Source organism: Numida meleagris, chromosome 5 (assembly GCF_002078875.1).
Source record: "Numida meleagris isolate 19003 breed g44 Domestic line chromosome 5, NumMel1.0, whole genome shotgun sequence".
Taxonomy (NCBI): domain Eukaryota; kingdom Metazoa; phylum Chordata; class Aves; order Galliformes; family Numididae; genus Numida; species Numida meleagris.
In genome coordinates, this window is record NC_034413.1 from 21,621,428 (window position 1) to 21,641,473 (window position 20,046).

Below are 20,046 nucleotides of genomic sequence, written 5' to 3' on the forward strand. Positions count from 1 at the left end.
GGACTGCTAATTTACCATAAACTTGTAAAATATGCTGTGAACAGGGCATTTAAATATTTTTTGTGCAGTAAGAATGCTGATGAATGGAGCATCTAGAAAGAGAATATTAAAGGTTGTTTTGTGATTCAAATAAACATTGAAGGACAACCTGGATCTCTACTCTGGAAGCATAAGGTGGTGAAGTATACTTGAGCATATTTTTAAATTATTTAACAAATTCAGAACCTTGTATGAACAATTTTGTTGGTGTAATTGATAAAATGCTTTTGTAGTTATCACTGATGTGATTTTAGGAAGCTTACCGGTAGTGCTTTTAGGTGCTGATTTAATTACTCATTTTTGTTCAAGAAAGCGTATGGTTGGATTGTTTAAAAAAAAAAAAAAAGCTATGGATGAATCTCACTTCAGTACTTTAAATATGCATGAAAATATTTCAGACATATCAACCTAAGGATACCTGGGAGTATTCCTGGTCAGCAAATCCATGTAAGCTGGAACGTATATTTTCTTTTAACAATGTTTTTGTTCTTATCTGCAGTTAACATTTAGAAATATTTGTTAATAGAGAGCTGGAATATTTTTAGTGTTCTTTTCCTCCTTCTCCCTTGCTGTGCAGCCCTAAAGTGTTCTGATGATCCTGGATAAGCTGGTGTGGCCTTTAGGGAGACACACATCAGATGTAGGCAGACAGCTCCTGTGTCTGGTAACAAAGACTGAGGAGGTCAAAACTATCGCAACAGGCCTGAGCAGGTCAGTTAGAGGCAAATGTTGGAAATAAAATTTGGTGGGGAGGGGAGGGGCCTCGGTCAAGTCCTGTTCAAAAAGTCAGCTTTGTCAAAAGCTTCAGTCACATTCTTACCTACAGGCAACCTTTGCTGATCCCAACTCATTAATCGAACTGGAGAGCCGTCTTGACCCTGGCTTCTTCCCTTTGAAGTGTGGTGTCCTCTGCAGCATGAGGAAATAATTTGCTGCCTGATTCAATGAGCCATCAGTAGAGCCAGCAGACCTAATGACATGTGAGAATATTAACCTCCTACCACGAAGAGCTGTGAATCTTGAGAGGCAGTCTATAATTCACCCAGCACTCCTGAGCCTTCCCTTTCTGTCTTGTTCTTGCACTCACTTTCTCACTCACAGGGAGAGGGAGGAGAGATCCTCTTGTCATAAAACTTTATTTTCTTCAGTAGTGGGAGCCTTACTGAGCTGCTTGATAATGAGTTACTTTCCTTTTGCAGCTGGATAAAATTTATATTGAAAACTAGACATCCATCTTGCACGTAGTAATTTCTGTTTAAATTATGACACAGGCTACATAAGTGACATTGATGAGGGGGGTTATCTGAATACTTAAAAAAAAAGTAGAGAATTTTGCGTTACCTTATTTATTTTTCATCGTCAAAGGAAAATAATAAAAACAGGCAAACCTAACAAACATGCATAACAATGACAGTTTATCCTGTATAAGGGGTTTTCTAGCTGCTCTTAGTCAAGAGGATCTTTCTGCAATTCCCCCCCTTTTTTTCTTATTTTTTTTTTCCCTTTCCTATTTAAAAACAGTTCTGTCTCGCCATGTACTGTGTGTTACATGCACACAAAAGGGTGTATTCTTGCTCTTTACATCTTTAACTAAGAAATAGATCGTTGGCATAATCCTGCGGCTTCAGAAGTCAGGACTGGTTTTTCTCTTGTTGACTCCTTCAGCATGTTCAGTCACAGATTTGAGTATAAATGTCTGTTAAGCTTCATAAAGTGAGCCACTGCTGTTCATGTGGGTAAATAATGAGAAAGGAAAAGCAAAAAATGGCCCTGTGTGTAAATGCTACTCTCCATGAAAATGATGGTGATTACCAGACTATGGTATATCCATAGGTGTTCTCATATAGAGTAAAATATCACTGTAGAATGTTGTTGTTGACTTTTTAGTTCAGTTTTGTTTTGTTTTAAAGCTCTTTATTTCTTTTTGTAGTGCTGGTTGGTGACACAAAAGGTCAGGTTGTGGGTACAGAGGGGAACAGTATCAGCTGGAATCTCATCTCCAACCTAGCAAATACTGGACCAAAAGCACCAGTGTGGCAACTTAGTCTTGTCTGTGCTAGAAAGGGTTGTATTTCGCTTGTTTGTTTTGCTGTAGCCATACTGGCAATTTCTTGTATTTGATAGAAACTTAGCTTGTAAAAGCAAATGAAATAACACTGTGAACACTTCTTCATGGTAAAAGATGTTTCTCCACAGGGAGTGAACACGAGTAGTGTAGTCGTAAAGCCAGAATCTGTGAGAAACTGGGCCTGAATTCTACTGGGTTACCATTAGAAAAGTTATTTTGATTCTGGGGAGATGTTGGTAAAATTATTGTTTTATTGTGTCCATCTGGTTACAGAATAAGACATTGTGCAGAAGGGATAAAGGAAGTAAAGGAGACCAGGCAGGTAGTAGAAGAGAAGAAAAAATAAATGGCAGTTATATGCTACATAAGAACTGCTACAGTGTCTGGGGTACGTGCATATGTAGATCTCTATGGTTTTCAGTTGTTGTAAAGATATTTTTTAACATCAAGAGGTTCCGTTTTATGTCCATTAACAATTCTCTGCTATCATGCTAAAGCAGTCTATTAGTTGTTCTCACCTCTTAGAGCTGGTCACAAAGGCCAGTCCCCTTGCCTCCCTCTTCTTCATCTTTTTTATTAAGTTTATTAAAACTAGTCAGATTATACTTTCTTATGGCACAGGCTGTGCTTGGTCCATTCATTATGGTTTCTTATCTTGGCAGGCAATCTGAATTGAACGGCAGCTAGTCCATTATGCACATATGAAGCCCATCACTCCTCCAGCAATGGCCAATTCATCAAACATTTATCTTTTGCCCTCTGAGCAGTGCGTCAATTTGCTTGTCAATCCTCAGCCTTGGTTGTTGTGGAAGATGGGAGAAAAATTACTTTTCTTTCCCCCCTTCTCACTAAACACAAGTAGTTGAAATGGGCTTTCCTCTACTCACTCTACAGGCTTGTTACTCCCCCTCTCTGTGCAAAAAGGGGAGCGGTCAAGTTACTCTCTGAATTGCAGAGTGACAGATTGATCCAAGATACAGTATAGCTTTCGTTACGGTACTGACTTTGCACTTGAATTTGCTCATATTTCCATGATAACACTGTTTTTATAGGATTCTCAACTTAACATATGGAGTTGAGAAGAGGTTTAAAAATGTATATATTTTTAGGGATATATTTTTATTTCTTTAGCAGGTAAGTTTATATTTTGTAAATCCCTATTTGTTCTTTTGCTGTTTCTAATCATTAATGCTTGTTTGAATTCTTCTGAGTTCAGGCAATGGAAGTGCTTTTTTTTTTTTTTTAAATGAGTTTTGAAGCCTTTTTTTTAATATTATGACTGAATTCCATGTTAAGATTGGGGAAAAAGATGACGCAGGAGATGTGTTCACATCCAAAGCTTTTCCTCCAGCTTTTCTAACCTTGTTATTCATCATTAATACTTTCAGGAAATTTTAGCAGAGTGTGCCTGTTGTATACCCGTATGTTTAAGTCCCTACTTAAAAGACTCACTCAGTGAGGTTGTGAATGCCCCCTCCCTGGAAGCATTGAAGGCCAGGCTGGGTGGGGCTTTGAGCAACCTGATCTAGAGGGAGGTGTCTCTGCCTGTAGCAGAGGGGTTGGAACTAGATTATCTTAAAGGTCCCTTCCAACCCAAACCATTCTATGATTCTAACATTGCTGAAGGGACACATATTGAACTGCAGGGGTTTCCATCCAGAATGCCCTTCAATAAAATATGAATGCATGCAGTCACTAGCTCTATGCTGGGTAATTTTCAGTTGTGTTTTGCAAACTGTATTTTGTTACTTGATACTTGCTTGATCATTAGATGACTAAGAGCTCATTTTTTGATCAATTTTGTATTATTTTGAAATATTTTATATAGCTTATGTGAAAACTGTCTTGCCACAAGCTATATTTTTACATTGATTGTCATTTTATTTAAATTTACACAAAATTGTAGCAGTAATATCGTATAAAATCTCAGTGTGTTTAATCCTAAAGGTGTAATATAAAACAGTTGAGCAAAAAGAAGCCTAGCATAAAAGATATAGCTTGAACACTATCTTTCAGGTATTCTTGAGTAGAGCTGTATTAAATACACAGTGAAATCTGAGACTTTAATTAGCAGAGAAATTGAACTTCACCCTAATAACTTAGGTTGCTTAGACCAGAAAAATTATATACGTATATCTATTTTTTAACCAAAGTCTTGGTGGGAGAGAATGGTGTTAATGTTAAAGATCTGAATGGTTGACTCGTGGTTTTGACAGCTACTGAAAACTGTAATTAGGATTTGTAGCTTATTTCACCAGGTTATAAAATGCAGCCTTATGGGACACAGCTGTGGTGGCTTATTTTACCTTAATATTGTAAATTTTTCTAATTTCATTCCAAGACTTTAGGCAAATAGGCAATGTTCATCAAATGTTCAGTGTATGTAGTTCACTGAGCCTCACCTGAAGGCCTGCATCACCTTCTGGAAATGCTCATTGTTGTTTCTGGTTCCAAGGGGTTGCAAATAATTAGATATCTACAGATGTGTAAGATTAATGTGCATCAGTATTTTTCAGGTAATTCCATGCTGCTTAATAGCAAAATTTCTTCTCTTTTTAAAAAACTAAATTCTACATTTCTGTTTTAGAATTGGTAAGAAAGTGTTTGAAAATGTAAATTGTGAACTCTTAATATTTAGAATTCAGAAAGTCAGATTATTTCTTTTTGTTCATCTATTTATTGACTCTTTTGTTTGTGCTTTCTTTGAGGTTTGGGGATGGGTCGTAGCTTGTGGGAGTTGAGTATTTTGTGTTTTTTTTTTATTGTTATTTTAAGCAATGAATTTTGGTGCATAAGACTTGAAGCAAGATGATAAAAGCAGTTGAAGATTCTGGATTTACATAAATACCTGTCATTTATATGTGCTTACATAGCTTTTCTTTAATTGTTCTTCAAGATGTTTTCATGTCTATCTTTTTTCTAATAAGATATCTCAGATGGTTTCATGGTATCAGCATATAAAGAAAGGGGAAGAATGAGGGATGGATATTCATTTCATTGTACATTTGAGAGTTGAATATGACCTTTAATATGAAAAGACTCAGAGACTAATTGTAGATCTGGTGAATAATCTTTTCTTATGGAGATCTTCTTTTGTCAGAATGCTGGAAATTGATTGACTGGAAGCGATGCAGAATGCTACTTCTAAATGTCCTGTGAAATGCTAACTTTCCCTCTGATATTAGACAAAACTAAATATTTCATGTTTTGATAACATTGGGAAGCTTTTTCTGTGATTTATATAGTCTAAACTTGGTCTTGGCTCATGCTAGAAATAGTGGCCAGAATGCAGGTACTGATATTTCGAAACATTCTCCTGATGACGAGCTGATATGTACAAGAGAAAAAAATGTTTGCTTTCTGAAACCAGAAAACTAGCCTGATGAAATCAATCTTTGGTACTTTAATGCTGGAGTTTTGGGGTTCTTCACTTCCTCTGTGTTTTTGTTTTTTTGTTTTTTTTTTTAAATCTCCTTCCCCTTTTGGTCTGGAAATCATGTAAGAACCGTCTGTTACATCATCGTTTCTGTTTTCTGTTTGGATGTATTATCTAGCTGCTCTGTTTTCTTTAAAATGGCTTATTTAGTTTTCTGTACTTGCATGTGAGAAGATGTTTAGAACAGAACCTGCAAAAGAGATTTGAGAGTAGAGAGTTGAGACAGAGACCTCAGTCCAAGTTAATTTGCATGGGAGATTCACCAAACCCCTTCCATCATCATAATGGAATTGGATATTTATTGTTGTTCCCCCCCCCCCCCCCCTTATTTTTATGCTATGATTCAGACTAAACAGAATTTAAATTTGAACAGAAATCAAAACAAGTAAAACTGAAATTATGTTTTGCATTCCCAAGGAATTATACAAACTCTAAACTTTTATGTGTGCCTGTCTGATATATATATATATATGTATATATATATATATCATTTATTTATTGTTCTTTGTTTTGGTGGGGTTAAGTCAAAGGACCAGAAGTCAGGAGAGCTCTGGACTTCATTATTTGTCTCTTAGAAAATTGCTAGAGTTCACCTTTTGTTAGTCACTTAAACTCTCACTATACTTCACTACAAATAGAGTTTTAAGCTGAGCAGATTTATGAAGAGTAATTCATTAATGTTAAAAACAAACAAACCCCAAACAAACGAAAACCCCAACTCATTAAAACAAAACAAACCAACAGACTTTGTTCTCTTTGGCTGGCAGGTGCAATAGAAATAGAAATTACATTTATATTCTTAAAATGCTGAAATTATCTAGTACTAGGGTTTTCATGTTTATGCTGCTCTCCTGTAATCAGTTAAAACATAAAAGGCAAGAAAAAAGACATGTTAAAAAGCTCTTGTAATATAGCAGCTCTGTTTTTAAGTTCTGGTAATGGCTATCTCTTGTCAACAGAGTACAAATCAATTTAAAGGCAAAAGCAAAACTCTCTCATTTACATACTGTTAACTGCTCTCACTTTTCCTGTTAAACAGGAGGAAAAAGTCATTAGAAAGAAGTCAGCTGTCTTATTAGCAGTGGAGTGGTGTAGAGTGTGAGAAACACCTTTTTAGAATGTACTTCTTTCTGAACAGGAGTTCTTTAGGACAGGAAAAACAGCATAGTACCAAGGTTTGTCCATCACTTGAGGTGGATCTGCTTTTTTTCATTTATGAATTCTCATGTATTCATTGTCAAATGTTAGCAAAATGAAGAGCTGCTCTTTAGTTTCATTGTAACCAGATTCCCATCAGGCCAGGGGGACTGTATGAAGTAGTGTAGCTGACAATTGCCATGCATACACATAGAGGGAAAAATCTCTGCCATGATATTCCTTTGTGATTAAAACTTTGTAACAAATCATGAATGAATTATGGAAAAAAAAAACTGGAAGAAATCAGGCTGATTAGCTGAAGGACTTGGATAAAATGACATTTCTGAGACCTTTGTATTCTAAAGGATTATTTACTGTCTGCTTGCAGAACATCTTAAGTCGTTTTGCGGAGGGAGTCACTTTCCTATTTAGCGCAGCGGCTTTGTAAGCTAATGAGGGCAGAGCATGAGCCATAGGCAATGATGCTGCGATATTAGCTGTGACAGGGAGCTTGATCATAATTATCTTAACGAGGATAGGGTTAATTACAGTGGAAACTTAAAGTTTTTTCTGTTTGAATGAGGTGGAGCTGAATACGTTGTGATGTTTTGTCGGTTTGATGTGACTTTGGAAATTGCAATGGAAATCTCTTGGCAGCACTTGCACTCCTCTGGGAGCAGTGTGAGCCCTGTGATGAAGTAACTGAGATGGTACCAGTAGGTGAGATAATGGGCAGTTATTCTGTCACTGCAGCAGGGAAAAGCAACCTCCGGTACACCTTGGTGATGCTGATTAGCTTTCTGAAGCTAGGGAAAACTACTTGCCACTGCCCTTCAGTGCTGCTTCTGGTGTGGTGGTAGGGTCATGTGCTTATTTTAATAAGCCAAGAAGTGGAGACATTTTTTCTGTTGTGAACTATAAGAAAGCAGGCCAGATTTAATTTTAGGCTAGATCTCTTTCTTGGGGATTTCTCGGTTTTTTTATACTTTTCATTTGCAGTGTTTGTGTGCTTCTTACTATGCCGTGTGGATGGGTATGCAGTCCTGTCTTATTTTGAAATGGACTCATAAGGTGATAGTTATAGTACATCAATATAATTATCTTATTCTAAAGATAAATGCTGGTATTTTCTGCTGACTTCTACCTCAGCTTCTCAAAATGCTTTCCATATACTAAGTCACAGTTGCAATCCTTTCTTACATAGGCGGTGTTATCCTCCATCTGCAGATGGGAAATTGAGGCACGTAGAAGTTATGGTGGAAATTTCAGCAACTCACCTAAAACTTATTGCATGGGTTGTACTTACAACTTTTTTTAAAATCTCAGATGGATTTTGGATGACAAGAGTACAACTGCTGGGCAATATTTCCTTATATGTTATGATGATAGGTGTTGTTGCTTGGATTTAAATTCTTTAAAATCTGTTGAAGGTGCGAAAATCAGAATTTATGAATACTGGTCTAAAATGTGGATGTAAATTTATGTTAATATTTACACCTTCTCTCTGTACTGTGTCAGCCCCTCCCATCTCCCTGGGCTCTGAATTTAGTTGATTAAATCACCAAGTGCACACTACTCTGATGACATGAAAACAACAATTAATAAGCAGCCCCCTGTGTAACACAGCTCCTTTTTAACTGAGCAGCTAATAACATTACATGGCAAAAATTACCAAAACTAGACAGGTGTAAGGAGATTTGCACACAATTTTCTCTGCCTGTCGATGAAACTAGTACCCTGGTATTAAGCCTAGGCTTGTGAAAGAAAGGCTGTTTCAATAGGCAACTCCCTCTAGTGTTTCAAGGCCTTTTGTCCCACTTCATGGTTTGTCATTTTGTTTTATGCCTTCCCTGCAGCAGTTTTGGATGTGCGCTTTCTTCTCCTTGCCCGTTGCCAAACGTTTGCCGATTCTCCTGATAAGAGTATTATATTTGCATAACATAACTCAGGAACAATGTGTATTTTGATGCTGACATTGACCAGAGCCCAAACAATGTTTTTTCACAAAGGACCTATTAACATCCTGTAAGGCTCTGTGGTGTTGACAAGGAGGTGGCCTTCTCTGAACTCCTTTGGCAAGTCAAAGTCTTACACTAAAATGTGAGGTTTGGAAATAATCCACTATTTATATAATAAAGATTATTTAAGGGGAATTTACTAAACTAGGTTTGTCAAATAAACTTAAATGAAAAACTCATAACAGCTTGATAAACTCACAGCTGCTTCCTCTAGATTATTTTGCCTTTTAAAGGTACTTGGGGGAAAGCACTGTCTGAAATGTTAGCTGATCTCTCTTCTGATCTTGACTTTGGCAAAACAGTCTGTTACGACCCCTTCACTGAAATAGCTGCTCAATCCAGCAGCTCTCAGCTATGGACAGATTATGCAGGCTGAATTGAGTTTTTCCAAAAGAGCTATTTAAGGGCAAGTGCAAAAATGTGGAGGCTTTTGTTCCTGCAGCTTCAGAAACTGTAGTCTCCATATGTCATACAGATATGCCATAGGGCATAGGCTTAGCGAATTTTCTTCAGGTTTGGCTGTCCAGCATCAAAATAGCATTAATAATAGTTGCAACTCCCTTCCAGAATGCCAAGTCAACTAGGTCTGAAGTACTCTCGAGTTCTTGGATTGAAATATACTGTTTCTGTGTTGTGCTAAATGACATTGAAATGTTTACAATTTAGTGTATAATAGTTCAAAGGTCACAAACTTGATTTTCCAGAAAACAAACAAACAAACAAAAGAACTAACAGACTGTCTAAGTGTGGTCAGTATGTTGCATCTACAAAAATAGTATTTTTATTATTGGACAGATGAATGCTAAATTGTCTAATTAGGAACCCATATAGTATTTGTGTTTTCCTCCAGTCATAGTGTCTGAGAACTCTTTAACAGGGACCTTAGCTGTATTTTGATCTTTGCCAAAAACTGGGGGAGAGTGGGGAAATCCCTTTGGTATAAACGTCATTGGAAAGTGAATAAATAGTATCGACCTTATTCCCTTATTCATCACATGTTATAAAACAGCCAAAAGATACAGTGATGATCTTCCCACTGGTAGGCATAGTAGATCAGCTGTCAAGTCATGCAATCTCTGCATATCTTTAGGTGTCTGGTAGGTGAATGAGCTGTGAATGTGTCTGCCTATGCTCTGTATACCATGCCTCTTACTTGATTAATGTGTGGGTTTTTTTCTTGCTGGAATGTTCAAGCATTAAGAATTGAGTTTGGAATAGATGCTTTAACAAGGTACCTAAGCGTTCTTTTTTTTTTTTTTCCCCTTTACTTTACTATCAGGGGAATGAATACCTCCAGAATCCTGTTTATTTACAATCCATCATCTGCACTTCCATGTCGTGAAATGCTCCTTTTTAAAGCTGCTTTCTGCAGTCTGACCCGTGGCTTGGTAGTGGAACAGAAAGTTCCAAGAAGGAAGTAAATGCCTTTTCTGTCTGGAGTAATTCTGCATTCTATTTTGTAGAGAACATTTTATATTGTTTGTAGAGACTCAAGGAGAAGCAAATTAAGTGGTTAATAAAAAAGAATCCCTTTTCCATTTCCTATTATTGCATGTAGGATAACTGCTAAGAAATGATACTTGAAGTTGTATTTATTATTGTTAGCGGGGTATGATATTTCTTGGCAGAAATGATGGATGACAACTTAAATTTGTGTCCAGGGAATGAAGGTGAACTGTGACAGAGTTATTTATCTTGGGAATGGAGGTTAGGGTCAGGAGAGGCTGGGTGCCTGAAGGCACAAGACATTGACAAATTCATCCTGCAGGCCCCATATCTGAAGCCTTTTGTTTTGGATCCTGGCTACTCACTAAGTGACCCCCATCCTTCATCCTGCCAGCATGTGAAGGATGTGTTGCAGTGCCAGCACTCCCTTTGCCACTAATGCTTGTCATTCACTCTTCTGACAGGCCCAAACCAAAACTATTCCCACTCCTGAAAGGGAAGGTTAAAATATTTATTTCAGCTCATAATGGCCTCCCTGATTTAGTGGAGTATCATTTTTCCTGTTGCCTTTGTCGTTTGCAGGTCACTGGAAGGACTGAAAACATTCAGTTACTTGGAAGAGCTGATCTTGGACAACAATCTACTCGGAAATGACCTTCTGCTACCCAGGTTACCCCACCTCCACACCTTAACACTCAACAAGAACCAAATATCCTTTCAAAAAAATACCTGAAAAATGTCAAATGGGTTTTATGTGTCAGCCAAATTAAAGTATGTGAAATATAGTTCATGTGCAGACAAAGCATTCTCTCGCTTGGCACCTGGAATACTTCATAGTAATTTATTATAGGTCATTCATAAATGAAATGCACCATTATATCTTCCTGTTGCTCCATTTTAGTGAGAGATCTAAGTTATGGCTCTGAAGAAATCTTTTTTAATAGATAAAATAGAGAAAGAAAATATGTCAGTGCTACCAGTGTGCTGCAGTTCCTGTGTTTGCTTGGGGTTCTGTTGCAGGCTGACCTCTAGTGGAATAGAGAGTGCAGTGAAATGTTATTAAGTTTTTATACCTCAATAGCTCTTAGAAGTTTAAAAAAAAAAAAAAAAAAAAAAAAGCAATACTTTCTACATTAATGAAGTTGATATTAGGCACAATTTGGTAACTGCTGTGCAATAGCAGCCGTTAAATTTAGTCACTGTATTCTTGGTGTTCCAGCTCTGTATAGATTCATATAAAGTGCTTCTCAAATCATATATTTAAATATTTAGATGTATGGTTAAGTCCATTCATAACTAATCAGGCACTTCTCCATACGTCTGAAGTTAGTGCCTACTTAAGTTTATTCACCATAAATATTTCAGCATTTGCCTAAATACTCTGCTGATTCAGAGACCCCAATCTGTAGACTTATATGTAATGGTCTGTAAAAGCTAATTATCTACAAGGACTGGACATGGATTTGATTAAATAATTTCCCATACTTTGACCCTTCTGGAGATTTGAAGATGTGTAATTTATGATTTAACGAAAGTGAAGGGCAGTCAAATTTTAGCCAAAAGGCCAACTGAGGCCTACAAAGCACAGGCTGTGAAAGCATTCTCCTTCTAATTGCAGAGTGAGGACAAGGCTACTCAACTGCAGGCTTTAAATGCAGACAGTGTAAACAGAGAGCAATCTACCTCCTGCTAAAGCAAAATCCTCTTACTGAGGAGAGAAGTAATAACTACAGGTTCTATGATTTCTGCACTTATTTTTTACTTTATAAATAAATAAAAATCACTAGAACAATTTATATACTCAGCGGCCCTGGAAATTTGTCAAGTGTCTCTTGAACCATGAGAGTCATAACTGTACTAGGTATCTGATAGATTTCTGGTTAATACCAGGACTCTGTTGGTTCACTTTGAATAACTGTTTGGTATTATTATTTGCTACTACAGTAAAATCTGAGTCGGTCATCCTTTGGAGAAGAATGTATAATAACATTTTTGATGATGCTATGGATGTCTGATGCAGCGCATTTCCATCTACAAAGCAGGAAGTGTGAATTTGGCTCTAAGATCCCCAAATGTGCATGTGTTTATGCATGTGTTTGGGATAGGAAATGTCAAGGAAGAACTTTGCAATTACCAAAAGGAGGGCAGGCATATTAAATAAGAATTTGGTGAATGAAACCAGGGGGAAAAAAATCCTGTTAGTAGTAGTCTTTGATGAGATTCTATTGGGTTTCGCAAGCATACTTAAAATCAAGTCAGTAAGCTCTCAGTGTCAGTGAAACAATGATAAGCAGGGTTTGATCTATCCAGGTATTTTTAAAATTCAATCTTAAAACTATAGAATTGGAAATTTGGGAGTATGGAGCTACCCAGATTATAAAAACTGTGTCTGTACATTTTGTAGCATGCTGCCAATAATTTAACAGAAGAGTTGCAAAAGTGCTTATAAAGCAGGTAATGTCTACAAGCTGCCTAGAGAAGAGAAGATAAACACTGTTCTTCATTAATGTTTTGAGCCCTAGGGAGCAGTGATCTCTTGTAGGGAAGATAAAGCAGTCTGCAGAAGTATGGAGACCTTCCAGATTCCCCTCTTCAGTGTGGATAACATATTTGAAAAATAACTCATATGAACTTGGTTCACTTGTTTTCATGAATCATTTATTTACAGAATTATTTTTAAAATGTTCAAACAAAAATCTACATTTTATAGAATAATGAAATACATTACATGAAAAATTGTTTAGTATCTGACAGTATGAAGAATGCTGTTCTGAAAAAAACTGCAATTGGTATAATATTGCCATGTATACATAAATATATACATATGGAAAGAGAGACATAAAAAGGTGGAAGAAGAAACATGAAAATAAACAACAACAACAAAACCCCTGCCAAACTTATCCATGTGAAAAGTGTTATAACATGATAACTTCAAACCTCAAGTGAGAGCTTTCCTGGGTTTTGCTTATTATTACTATATTCTTTGTTTGCTCTTTCACTCCTTTTATTATGTCTTCATTTTGAACCAGATCCTGTTCTGATACGAGCTTTCTAGTCCTTCTTTATGCGTGGTACTGTATGTGTAACATCTGGATGCCCTGTACAGATGCAAAAGCTTATCTCTAAATCAGATAAATACTATGACTATTCTGTCATCTGCATTTTTTTCTTCCAACGGTGGTTGTGCATTTCCGCTACAGTTAGGCCACTACTAGTTTTTCTCTTCTAAGTGGAAGAAACTAATTCAAAAATTACTATTTAAAAAAGTTTTCCATTTGAGGTAGTACCTCAAATTTTGTGTAGCATGTAGTCTGTTCAAAAATACTTTAAAAGGCAGACTATGTAACTGAAATTTCATAGTAATACATAAAGAGTAGTTATCTGTGTAGTACAGTTTTAGATTACATGCTTTTTCATGTGTATATCATTTACTTTGGGAAACATATCGTAGTTATTCTGTCAGACACAATGGATGGCAGAAAGCAATACAGATTAAGGTGGATTTGTGGTAGGAAGTTGGGGTTGGAGGTGTACTCGTGACTGCAATTGCCTATACTTATAATGAGAAGTCTATCTTTTAAATGTGCTCACTAGGTACTAAGAGTTAGACAAAAAACCTTTATAATAGATTTATTCCTCTGTGTGTGTGTTATTGTAGTGGGAGGTTTCATGGCTGTTCACTATGCTGACAGTAGCCATTCTAAAATGGGACTTTATGGTATAGACATGTAAATTTCTTCAATGTTTCAATCTTTTTAATATTTGTTAAAATTATTCAAAGGAGAATCGATAGGTTTTTTTTTTAATCTGTGTAATTATAAACTGAAAATTTTAATGGTTTTCACTTTCTCACTTCAAAATAGACACGACTAACATGAGCTGGATGTGTGATTCTCTCAGATATAAGCTCCATTTCTTTATTTAGTCCAGAATGAACAATTGTCCAGTATGAGCACATTCTCAGCTGCAAAACACTCTTTTTCAACACAGTCAACACTATGCATTTTCATCAGTGATGAACAAGAGCCTGCATGCTGTGCTCATAAAAATCTGCACCAGCAGAGGTGAGCCACTGTTGTTGTCGCAACCGCTGAAACACACCACCACCACTTGACTGTGCTCACATTCACTGTTTGGACTCCATAAATGGTCAGCAAGTATCAATTAATGTCAATGTATGCCATTTTTTCTGCATGGAGGAGTTCTGTTCCACACCTTCGCTTCATCCACACTTCCATGTCAGATGCCATTCTGCTCCTCTGCTGCCATCTGTCACACAGCAATAAAATGTAATGGAAGATTGTTGGGAAGGTTCAGCCTCTTCTGCCATAACTCCAACATCCACCTTTGACATCACAGGCCAACATCATAAAATAGGAGGCATTACTTTCAGAGCAGACCTAGTTAATGCATGTAAGTAACAAAACTTATTTTAATTTTAATTTTTTTAATTGAAACATAGAGGGCAACAAAATCATATAACTAGGGGGATATGTGATCTTGCTTTTGTGAAACTAATGCATCAGTCTGGTTTGATGGCAGTCGCTGCAATTCTTAGTGAGCTCTCAAGAAGTTATTCAGAGATTTTTGATGAAATTTTACTCTTCCCGTACTTCATCCTTGAAAACAGTTGTTCACAAATGTACCTACTGCCAAAAAGCAATGACATGAATGAGGCGTGACTGTGAAGGGAGGGATATTTCTCTCTGGTAAGAGAGAGCTTATAAAAGTCTGGTAAGGAGACATAATCACATTTTTCATTGCAAGTCTATACATTCAATTTGAAAATTTGCAAGTAATATATTTATGTCAACTGAAAATGGAGTTGCAAATAAACCAAGAAATTGATGAGTTTTTTGGCAATCTTGAAATCTATTCTCAAATTCCTGTATCACGGTGGAAAGCACACTGTATGTTTTTCTCTGTTCACAGGACTGTGTTTAGCTAATGTATCAAAATCCATAAACATATTTGCCATAACTTGAGCTTGCTCAGCACTATGCCCCATGCCCTGGTGTTAGCCCAGATGGGGTTAATAGTGCACTGATGTTCAGTTAGAGCTGAGGGGCTGGGTGGGGCCATTTGGCGGGAAGAGCACCATGATGGCACTGAGCAGGGGGCGGCTGCACTGCGAGCTGTGCTGGGCCATGGGTTGGACATGCCTGAAAGGAAAACCAAAATATTTCACAAGTGGGAAATGCAGAGCTGAGGCAGTACGGTAGTAATGATATATGCATTACTTATGACAAAGGAACTAACTGTGCTTCAGATGTAGGGATGATAGGTTTCTGAATATTTGAGCATGACATGGATTGAGTACCTCAACTAAAAGATGTCCCAGTAAGTATTTCTGGTATAATCTATCTCCACAAGGTTATTGTCCTAGTGCCTAACTCAGTTTACAGAAAGAAACTGCAGTTTTCTTTCTTGTATTGAAAAAAAAGAAAACTGAGTGGTGAGATATGAAATGCACGTGGGTTAGTTTATTTGCAAAGGTCTGTGTTAGAATAGCATTTTAATGCAGTTATATAGAATAATTTAACTTAGAAACTGTTACCACAGGTTGTGTTTCTGCATAGGTTTGACCAGCAAGTCATAACTGCTGAAAAAGCAATTTTAGGAACCAAAAATAGGAGAGTAAGAGAGAAAATAGTCTGGATTATGGGGGATACTGAGCATCATTCCTGAATACTTAAAACAGCTAGACAGTTACAAACCAAGTTAGTTCTTAGCCAGAGAAGGGAGATTCATCATTTGCCTTGAGCATTTTGCTTGCTCTTTTTGCTTTCTGGAAAACCTCAAAACCTAAGTCATTGGGTAGCAGTCAATGAAAGTGGACGGCTCAGAACATGCTTATTTGTAGGACATTTTTGGTTGCACAAAATTTGCATCTAGAGTTTTATTATATTGCTTAGCAGGATAACTTGACCAACTATATCACTATATTTTCTAAGTAATGCTATTGATAATGTTTTGGTGCTACTGTAGCATTTGTTTTTCTTAACAGAAAATAAGCTAATAAATTGTGTGTGCTTGTGCGTATATTTGCTGCGAACAGTCTACTATAAATATACAAGCATGTGCATATATGTAAAATAATTAGGAGGCTTTACAAAGTTGATCTGAATATGAGAGAACCAGTTCTTTTAAGTATTTTCCTAATATAAAACTGAAAATAGTGCAAGAAGTCATAATATTCTGATGAGGATGAAAATTTAAAATAGAAGCAGTAGACTTATGTTAATTGTTCATGGAGGCCAGGATGTGTTTTTGGAGGGGACTGTTGTTGTACCATTGCTAAGAATTAACTTGTTAGCTAAAGGGCAGCTGGGTTTAGAAAAAAAGAAAAAAATCTTACAAATTTTTATTTTGGTCAGTGCTCTTTGGAAAGAAAGGCATTAAGAGACTGGTAATGATAACACCTGAATGGAGGTGGTACACTAAGACATTTTAATTATCTTAACAGTGGCAATTTAAAACATTTTTCAAACAATAGAAACTACAGCATAAATATTTTCATCTCTGCTATGTATTTATCTGGTGATCAGTGATACTGCCTTCAGACAAATGAGTTCAGGGTTTCTGTCATTGAACTTTTAATAAATAAAATTTCCCTTGCACTGTGCATGAATTTAATTGTGGCTTTCGTTTTTGGAGAGAATAGAGATGAGGTTGATATTAGCAATTACACAGCAGAATTTTGCAGCTCTTTGGCTCTGGTTGTGTCAAGATGGCAAGAGTAAATCATGAAGAAGAAAAAGAAAATAAAATTTCCAACTTGCTTTTGATTTTCTTCCTCTGTATTTTCTTAGCATTGTTTTGGAAAGACTTTACAGTTTTGGTGGCTTTCCACTATTTTGTTTTAAAACAAATATATGACATTCTAATTAACTAAACAGTGCACTAGAAGTACTCTATGACCTACGTCTCATCTCTGAAAAACACTTAATCGTGAGAATTTGAACAGGGTTTCATTTATTTTTGCACCTACCTGCTTTGTGAAGAATAACTGTGATGGCAGGTGCATGGGACTCCTTGGAAAAATATTCTCTACCTTCAGTTACCTTTTTTTTAAGGAGGATGGAAAAAGAGTTGAAATCGTACAGAACAGAACTTCTAATTAATGCACTTGAGTGCAGTTATATTAGTTGTGATATGGCTTATTCTGGCAACTAAAAGTTGACTATCACAAGCCACAGGTTGATTGGTGGACAAGTGTTCCTATTATTCTGTGATTCTGGTGCTGTTCCAAGTTTGCAAATCTTCAACTTTTATGTGAATTAGTGACCTTCTATGTTTCAGGTGATTACATCTGATTCCTGGGTTTTGTCATGTTTCTGCTCCTGTTGCAGCTGAAATCAAAATAATGCCAGGGTGCTAAATATCTATCTAATTCTACAGAGGGAAATGAGTAAATGAAAACAAAATGTCTGGAGGGCCTCACACACAACTACATAGTAAGAGGTTGATGTGTGTTACTTGGTCATGCTTGCTTTAGAGGATTTTTATGGGAGAGTTTCTGTATCAAAAATCATTGTGATTTAGATGTGAAATATTAGAATCTAGATGCCAATTTCCACCTTTGGGGCAGATTTACATATTTGAGATGCAGGTTATCACCTGCTATTTACCCAAGAGACTTAGTGAGTATGGTGTGTCTCCCTTTTGCTTTCTGTAGGACTTGGATTTGTGGTGTTAATCTAAGTTATCATACATTACATATCAAAAAGTATTTTTATATTTTCCTGTAACTCCATGTGGTCAAATGGGAGTTTGAAGACTTCCATCTTAATCAATATTCACTAATTTTTTGAGGAGAAAAAATTCTAACCCAGAAAAACCTCTACTGAATTGCAACTGAAAATTCTACATTTTCACTTCATAAAAGAAAAAAAAAAGGTGCCTTTTTTAAAAAATAGGGAATGGACAGATAAGATCTATGCCTTGCAACAGCTAACCTCCTGTGTGTGACTGCCATAATGGAAATAACTGCTTTTTGTAATAAAAACCTATTTATCTAATGAAACCTTTGTGCAATTTAAGCAGTCCTGCAAGAAATTAAGTGTTCCTCCTGGCTGAGGGAGGGTGCTAGATGCAAGCACTCCTCTAATAGTCCTCGAAAATTAAAAAAATCTTCTTAGTTGAACATGTGTGGAAAAAGTTTGTGACATTCCAGCAGGGCAAGGGAGGTGATCCTGCCCCTCTACTCTCTGCTGGTGTGACCTCACCTGGAGTACTGCATCCAGATGTGGAGTCCTCAGTACAGGAGAAACATGGACCTGTTGGAGCGTGTTCAGAGGAGGGCCACAAAAATGATCCAAGGGATGAAACACTTCCCCTACAAGGACAGGCTGAGAGAGCTGGGGCTGTGCAGCCTGGAGAGAAGAAGGCCCCGGGGAGACCTGAGCCTTTCAGTATCTGAAAGAGGGATATAAGAAAGAGGGGGTCAGACTCTTTAGCAGAGTCTGTTGTGACAGGACAAAGGGAAATGAGGAGATTTAGAACTGGTTAGAAGGAAAACAAAGGAAAACATTTCTTACAGTAGAGGTGGTAACACACTGGAATAGATGGCCCAGAGAAGTGGTGTGTGTCCCGTCCTTGGAGATGTCAGGCTGGACAGGGCCCTGAGCAACCTGGTCAAGCTGTGGGTATCCCTGTTCATTGCAGCAGTCTGCTAAAAGTCATCCAACCTTCCAGTCAAATGATTCTATAATTCTATGATCTTCCCAACAAAGTTGCATACTTCCCGAAAGAGCCATGAAAATAATTTGTTTTAAAAGTTTATGTATGGTCTAGAGGCCCAGAAATGAAGATGAGAATTTTGTTGGAGTCTTTATCATGTCTAACTAAGAAGGGTTCTATTATATGAAGCTGCATGATTCAGTTTTACTTAGGGTCTAGCTAATGCTTTGATGACTATAGCATTCCATATAGTGCCCATTCATATATCTAATTCCAAACTCTAATTTTTCTAACTCGTGCAAAATATTTAAATATGATTTCCTCAGACCTTTTGGTACAGGACATTAGCTGTAAGTATAGCTATGCTGTTTGTTAATATGCTAAAATTAACAATTGTCAACATGATCTTATATGTTTGGAAATAAAATGAAATTTCAGAACAAAAAGAAGACAACATTTTAAACAATGAAACTGCTCTTTTCATTCTGCATTGCTTCTGTTGCCCTTAAGATATTGAGGTGAATAAATAAAGTAAATTCCATCGCCTAAATAACAAAGATAACAGAAACACATAAATCAAGTATAAATAAACACAAGTGAACTGAGGATTTAAAATAATAGTTGTAGTCTGTAACAGCAGGAGTAGGTAAAAACAGAACAATGAAGTGTCTTTAATAGTTTTGAATAATTACTACTATTGTCTAAGCCAGTCAGGTTTTAAACACTGAAGAACATACACACACTTATATATGGCCTCTTTTTGAGAATTTCAACTTTTGCATGTAAATTGAACCAAACAAGAATGCGTAATGTGGTTCTCTGAGACTATACTTCAACAAAAATTTGCTCTAGTTGTTCAATAAATAAGGCACAAATAGTTGAATATTGTTATACTTAAACCTAAGCAGTGATTTTCAGTATTACAGTGGTTGAAAGATTAATCTCTGCTTGGTTGTTTGTTTTAATATATTTTACAATATCAAAGATGTGTCATCATTTACGTTCTGAGGAACACACTTAAGTTGAAATGTCTCTTAACACCAAAATATAAGGCCTAATGAAAGATATTTTGCATTATGGGACTTCAAACCTTAATGTATAAACTACATATTGAATTCTTTAAGATGCATTTAGAGAATCATTTATTTGCATGTACTAATTGAGTTATTACAAATCTGTTGCCATGGCACTAAAAGCATTTATATTCTGAGTGTGAAAGT

General features: G+C 36.6%; 1 protein-coding gene across 12 annotated transcripts in view; it reads left to right on the forward strand.

Annotated features, from left to right (window-relative positions):
- Window positions 1-20,046, forward strand: part of LRMDA (leucine rich melanocyte differentiation associated) — a 656,329-nt gene that overhangs the window by 343,878 nt on the left and 292,405 nt on the right. For all 12 annotated transcript variants that reach the window (XR_002438973.1, XR_002438974.1, XR_002438975.1 and 9 more), the window contains exon 3: window positions 10,727-10,853. Coding sequence is in view for 9 of the 12 variants with exons in the window: in XM_021397517.1 (XP_021253192.1) it covers window positions 10,727-10,853 (127 nt within the window). In the remaining 3 variants the exon portion in view is untranslated. The remainder of the gene's footprint in view (window positions 1-10,726; window positions 10,854-20,046) is intronic.